At 33.1% G+C, this 7066-nt stretch overlaps 1 protein-coding gene across 1 annotated transcript; it reads left to right on the forward strand.

Annotated features, from left to right (window-relative positions):
* The first annotated feature begins 527 nt into the window (after nucleotides 1-527).
* Nucleotides 528-5082, forward strand: LOC149801733 (bcl-2-related protein A1-like). The gene is made up of 2 exons (XM_089956043.1): nucleotides 528-1232; nucleotides 3301-5082. Exons 1-2 carry the CDS (start codon nucleotides 693-695, stop codon nucleotides 3415-3417), a joined length of 657 nt encoding a protein of 218 aa, XP_089812169.1. The 5' UTR covers nucleotides 528-692; the 3' UTR covers nucleotides 3418-5082.
* The last annotated feature ends 1984 nt before the right edge of the window (nucleotides 5083-7066 follow it).

Here is a 7066-nt window from a genome sequence, read left to right on the forward strand (position 1 = left end):
CAAATGACTACAATACGGTATATAAAATGAACACACAGAAATTCAACAAATCTTAATGATGCCAAATACAAGAAAGCGATTAATACACTTATTTTTTTAAACTCTTGATTGTTCATAGAATTTCTACTGCTACTACTGAACTGTTGCAGTTTAGAGCGGCTTATTCAGTTATCAACGTTATTATTGCACTTATGTAAAAAGAATTCATATGGTTTAATTTTGTATAAAAAAATCTTTTTTATTCTTTTAACCACTAGTATTTTGTATATATAAAAAAAGTACTTTCACAATATGTGACCATAAAAATTACTTTTTATATTCATACTTTTCATCACTTTATTTTTAAACTATCATTATTAAGATCAGCATACATTCAATACTGAACCTAGGAAACCACTTATAAATATTTCAGCGAAGTTGCATCATGTTTTGAGATAATCTTAGGGAAGGTATAATTCCGGTTTCTATTTTTGTTCATTATCCTGTAGATAAACAAAACATTCGGGAAGATCACATGATCACGGGAATAAAATAGGTTGCCGAGTGGTCGCCATCTTCTGGTTTCGGCAGATTGGCAGGAGTCGGTAGAGAAGATTTTTTAAATCTACAAAGTAGTTTTTAAAAACCAGGATGTCAATCTGAATGACCGAAATTCAAAAGACCAGTGTCCAGGGACCATCGAGATAAACACCATGTCGGTAAAAACGGCCCGAAACGGTAAAAATAGTTTTGCTGAAATTTATAAACAGTTGGGTCTTCTTCCTGGTTATCAAGGGCTCAATTCCAGTTTGGATGAATCAACACAAACACCGAACCAAGCTTCGTCACCGCTTGAAATTGTGAGGCGAGAAGCCGAAGTCATTGCTAGTGATATCGTGTCTAATTATGAAAAGACGGATAAGAAATGCCCGGACAGATACTGCAAAACCATGAGGAAAACTGTGAAGGAAATTTCGGATAGACATGATATTGCTTTCAAGGGAATGGTGAATAAATTAAATATCGGAGAAATGGGAAATAACGCCTTTGATGTCTTTGTGACTGTTGCAAATGAAATCTTTGAAGATGGTCAAATAAACTGGGGTAGAGTTATTGCTGTGTATGCCTTTGCTGCTCGGTTGGCAGCATATTTTAGACGGAGCCAGCCTGACATGGAAGAAAAAATTGCACTTTATGTAGGGAAATATGTGGGCAATAAACTTGGTCACTGGATAATTGACAATGGTGGATGGGTAAGTTAAATCCAATCAGTGATTTATATGAAAAAAACATTTGATTTAGCAGCTTTTATTCCTCTGATATCACAGTTACTTTACATAAGCTGTGCAACAAGTTTTAAGAGCATAGAGGTGGGATTTTTGTTTTTGTTTGTGAAGTAAAAGTTGGCCACTGTTGTTTGAAGACAGGCTGAATAAAAAAGGGAGCTGCAGTAAATTAAAATACAAACGATGCATACTCAGAGTCGCACAGATTTTTATTTAAGCAGGCCCTGTAGGGCAAGTTGACTGCAAAATTGAACTTGCCTTAGATTATTTTCAAACTTGGCCAAATCTTGATGACATTGCAGTGAAAGTTGAAGAAATAGGGCTGTTATAAAGAATTTCTCTATTTTTTTTTACAAGGAAAGAGATCATTTTACTTTTCTTTCATCATATAAGATAAAGAGTTGTGCCATACTTGTATATCTGTGTGTGTGTGTGTGTGTATGCATATATATATATATATATATATATATATATATATATATATATATATATATATATATACTAGTTAATCCATGGCAACCGGATTTTTTTAATATTCATTTCATAGCAGCATGTTAGCTATTAAGTTTATCAGACTTGTTTTTGGAAAATTTGAAGAGTTTCATGTTTTTGCCTAGATACACTAACAGACTCACCTATTTGACTACATCAACAATAATGAAAACTTGGAAATGATAATGGTTTTATAATTCATTTATTTACACACATGAATTATGTGAAAACATTTGTATCCAGGTATACAAAAAAATTGCCCAACAGCTTGTATTGTGAAGCAAATTGGTGACAGTCTTAAATCACTAACCAATTTCTAACTCTTTAAAAATTTATCTTGAATTATCAGCCAACACATGACAAGACAAGCAAACAAGAAAGACTTTGGTGGCAAAGGAGAGAAGAAAGGTCATGTAGTTATGCCATGAAAAGTTGGAGAGCTTTAAGATTAATGTGAAAATATATATTGCATCTGTTGAGTTAACATGTATCATAGGCAGAGAAATGTGGAAAATTAAGAGTTGACAAATTATATACATAAGATCATGGTAGACATTTTATAAACAATTCACCATATGTGGCATTAGTACACAAGTACACATCCTGGAATGAATGAGTCACACTCATTAAATAAAATACCGTAGTTGTGTAACATTTCAGCATTCAAGTACATGCAGATATTTAAAATTGTGTTCATTAAACAGGAAGCATTGGAGCAGGATCTTCATAGTTTAGTTTCTTGGAAAACTTATTTACATGGTGTTTAACTGATATCATAAAAATGATAAATGGATAGGAATAATAAAGTACATGTACATTATAACACACATGGAGAATTACATTTCTTTGACACCAAAACCCTACTGTAGATAAGGAGGAGCACTCTACATTTGCTAGAGGCAGCTGTAGGATTGACCATTCTGGTTAATTAATTTGTGAAATTGACTTAGAGGCATCTCTTCCCTGAAATGGAGATTGAGTTTCAAAATTTTATATCAACAGATCTAAAAGAATTAATGACATGCCTTGATGTTCTCACCTAGAATAATTTAGTGGTACATGTATTTCTGTATCTGTTCAAGATTATGTAGATAGAGATTTTTTATTTGTAGTCTTAAAACTTGACACAGTTGACTTTGAGTCTCTTATTTTTAAAGATGACAAATTTGATCTTGCCTAATTACATGTTTGCTTTGGCATCTTGCTTCAGTTAGCATCAATTCAACACACTTTAATGATACTGTAAATTTTTCAGCTATATTTGGAACACTTGCATTTTATTGAATACCATATTTAGAAAACTTTGCGAAGATTTTGGGACTTGTTATCCTTCTATAAAACAGAGACAATTTTTTTTCTGTGTTGTGCAGATTTGCTTTTGATATGAATTGCTTATCATTGGTGTATGCATGACATCCCTGCATGTAAATGACATATATACCTGTCTGCATGTCTGTATGTCTAGAGGGGAGGGGGATTGTTGATAGTGGGTTATGTGCTTGCATTAGAATGTTTTATAAACTTGATTTTTCTTTTTCTTCAGGATGCGTTTGCAGATTACTTCTCTGATCAGAGTGCAGTGGAGGATAAGATCTGGAAGGGACTTCTTTTCACTGCAGCTCTAGGAGGGATCGGTGCCCTGGCTGTTATGGCACGATGAGTGCACACATTCTCTGGCAATATACTCAAGAAAATAAATCTGGCTTAAAACCAACAATAATTCAAAGGCTGACATTTTTACAAAATATTTGGGTATAAATCACTTCCACTTTTTAGAATTTCAGTGTCTTGAGCGAGTAATTAATTGTTGAAAATAAATAAATGAAAATTGAATTAAGGAAAGAAATATAATCAGAAGCCAACCCCCGCCCAGTTTTGGCATAATATCATCAATATTGAAAATTGGTTCATTTCTGTGCTTAAAGCTGTCATGAAGGAAATTGCATTTGAAAATTGCTCAGTATTTTGTGCCATAAATAAATTGTATTATTTCAATAGCTGTTTCATAGAATGACTAATTTCATTAAGACTGGATTGCAGGAAGTGGGATTATTTATTGCCAGTTGTTGAAATTGTGTTATTTGATTCACTTGTAGCAGCATCTACATTTATCTTCAAATATTTTTGTATAGCTTGAACTTCATTAAAGGATTTTTCTAGGGTAGTTAGGGATGGGGTTGGGGTGGGGAATTATAATGAAATTTTCCCATATTTCAGAATTCTATACAATTTTGAAATATTTACAGATTGAAACATCACTTGCCATAAGGTAAGAACCTTATTCAGGTCTGAATAATCTTATTTAATGAAAAGGATGTTGTGTTGAGAATTTTGCTGACTTTATTCACTGTAAGTTCTTAATTTGTACCTGATAGCAAGGTATGGTTTTTATCTGCAGATCTTGAAAATCTTTTATATTTTTAGTTATCTCAATTCATGGATTTGTAAAAAGAATTATGTCATTGCTTGGGACACAAGGGAAAAATTAACCAATGCCAGAGCATGGGATATGGAATGATATATATGTATTTTGTTTGTCACACTATCAGTTCTTCAATAATTGTAATGCAGAATTGAGAGGTTTAAAATGCCTTCGTGCATTGCCCTGAGACACAACACTAGCTGACCCAGGATGATCCTGTGGTAGGAAATCAACCTGAACCCTTCTGGTCATGACTGGCATGCAAATCAATTTATATTTAGTAAAGTGTTTGATCTGTTAAACTTAATCTTTAAATGAAGACATAAGCATCTGATCAATAACTCTTATTTTATAGGCTGCACTAGTGACTATTTATATAACAGTGGTGGCAAAATCCATCATTTGATAACATGGGTCAAATTTTGCAGTTTTTCTGCAAAAGTAAACCTTTCTATCACTTGCCCAGGATTTTATGCATGAAAACGTCAGGCAAGTAGATTGTACACATTTTTTCCAGTTCTGTATCAAAGTGAATATGACATTTGTGTTGTATATCAAATTTCTAAGGCAAAGCAGGAAAAAAAATCAGATCTTTTTATCAGTTCTTACTGTAAATTTTTAAGTTTCCATCTTTAAGGGAAATTTTAATGATTGTTGGTGAAAATACTTGCAACTTGGTAATGTTTTCAAAGCTGAAATTGTAACCCAAGAATGGGCAAATGAACAAATTTGTTAGAATTACCTTTGCAAAAAGCTGTTGAATTGATATGTAATAAAGTGAACATTTATGATGAATTTCTGCCAGATAAATGCTGTGTTTATTGTGATTGCTTATGTCTTCATATTTTACTGCCCATAGAAATCTCTATGCCATACAAGTCAATAAAACAAAATGTGAGAAAAGGTAAAGTCTTTTTTGTATTTTTAGTACAATTTTTAGATTGTTATCATCTAGCTGATTTATATAGGTTTGGTTGCAAATATTGATGGTTAATATATGAATTTGACTGAGAACTTTGCTAGTTGTATTGCCAGTGGAAATCTCATTCCTCACCAGGAACTTTGTTGGGATATATAGTGTTACGTTATATATATTGACCACCTAGCTAGGTCAATATCTCAGGCACTGTACTGAGGCATGCATGTTTCATTGACACATCTTTTCAGGAACTTTTGGGTGACAATGAACAATTGTACTGAATTGTTGATGTACATACTAAACACAGCACTTTATTTTCTGTGGAATTGTAGCCTTGTTTTTTGTTGCAACAAGTTCAGAATGGGCATGAAGTTCAAATTCTTTTAGCTTTGAGGCCAAACAAATGTTTGTTTCCTTTTGGCCAACCATCTACAACATGTACATTTTCAAACTGGTTTGTATCTGTGACATTCTTTCAGAACTGACAGTCTCTCACATGGATTACAGCATTCCAGCTGTGAATTTCTTTGAGAGGGGAGGGGAAGAGGTGCACTTTTATTGAAGGAAGGGAAACGTTTTTGCAACAAACATTTATTTTCAATAAAAGCTCTTTATGTCATTGATGAAATTTAGCATTTTATCTTTTTGGAATGTATATAGATGAAAGCAGTCAAAATTTTACCCAGTGTTAAATAAGTAGAAGTGGAATAAATGTAATTCTACACGGATTTAAGACATTCAAATGTTCGGGAGAGTGGTGGGATGGGCGAAGGTTCTTGGAATGCAGAAGGAGTGACTAGTGGATGGGGGAAGGTTCTTGGAATGCAGAGGGAGTGACTAGTGAATGGGGGAAGGTTCTTGGAATGCAGAGGGAGTGACTAGTGGAGCACTGAATTCCAATGGGGCTGAATGTCCATCTTTTTTTATGTGGTTGGATCACTAGATTACACAGCTTTAATAATAGTAACAATGAGATAAGACTAGCTTAGTTGGTAAAACCGCTAAGGTCAGCATTACAATCTTGAGGACATACAGATTGGTTTAATTGGATGACGCATTTTGTCATGGTTCTACATAAGGTGTCAAGTTACACAAGCATGGTAATTTAGTCCAAAGTTCCATTCACAAAAGTCTGAAAAAGTCCAAAGGAATGTTTCTACAGCATAAAAATTCAGGGATCAGTATACAAACTATAAATACTATCTGAGCTTTGGTCAGTGAAGGAGTGATTCTTTATAGTGAAGATTCTATATTTCTGATTAGGATACCATGAGAAACTTTTTTTTAAAAAACCCAGAAAATATCTCACACCCTTTTTATGATAATTGCCTGTACATGTTTGAAAAAGCACCTTTTCTAAATTTAAAAGGGTCACTCTTGTGCTGTAAAGGAAAGAAATCAAATAATTGTATAAACTGTGGCCATGGTTGAATTATATTTACTAATTTGCATAAACAAACTAATTATCTTTTACATAAATGCGAGTAAACCTGAATAGACAAACTAATTAACTTTTACGTAAAAGCAAGTAAACCTGAATAATGTGACTTACGAAAAATGAGAAAAATATATATTTTCCTTTGTTGCTTGCTTTGGTCTGTTGATGAGGATTCCGTTGTTTGCATGCAATATTCATGAGAAAATAAATGTTGTTAATTCCAACTTGTACAGGATTTTATAATTGAATAAACTCGATCTTTTTTGTGAAGGGAATTACTTCCTGAAACCAATTTAGTGTAATCCATAATTCTCATGTTTGGCTGTCACTTTGTTAGATACTTAAGATAGGAGAGGGTGAATGTTTGGGACAGTCACTTAATAGATGAAGACAAACAGCAAAAAAGTATATGAACAGTATTATATGTATTGACATATAACACTAATAATGCACATGCTCACACATTCCCACTAACACTACCTCTCATGATCATAATAAAATATTAAATGAAATGAGATTGATAGAAACTG

The sequence above is a fragment of the Sinohyriopsis cumingii genome, chromosome 4 (assembly GCF_028554795.1).
Source record: "Sinohyriopsis cumingii isolate HCF-2022 chromosome 4, ASM2855479v2, whole genome shotgun sequence".
In the NCBI taxonomy this organism is placed as follows: Eukaryota; Metazoa; Mollusca; class Bivalvia; order Unionida; family Unionidae; genus Sinohyriopsis; species Sinohyriopsis cumingii.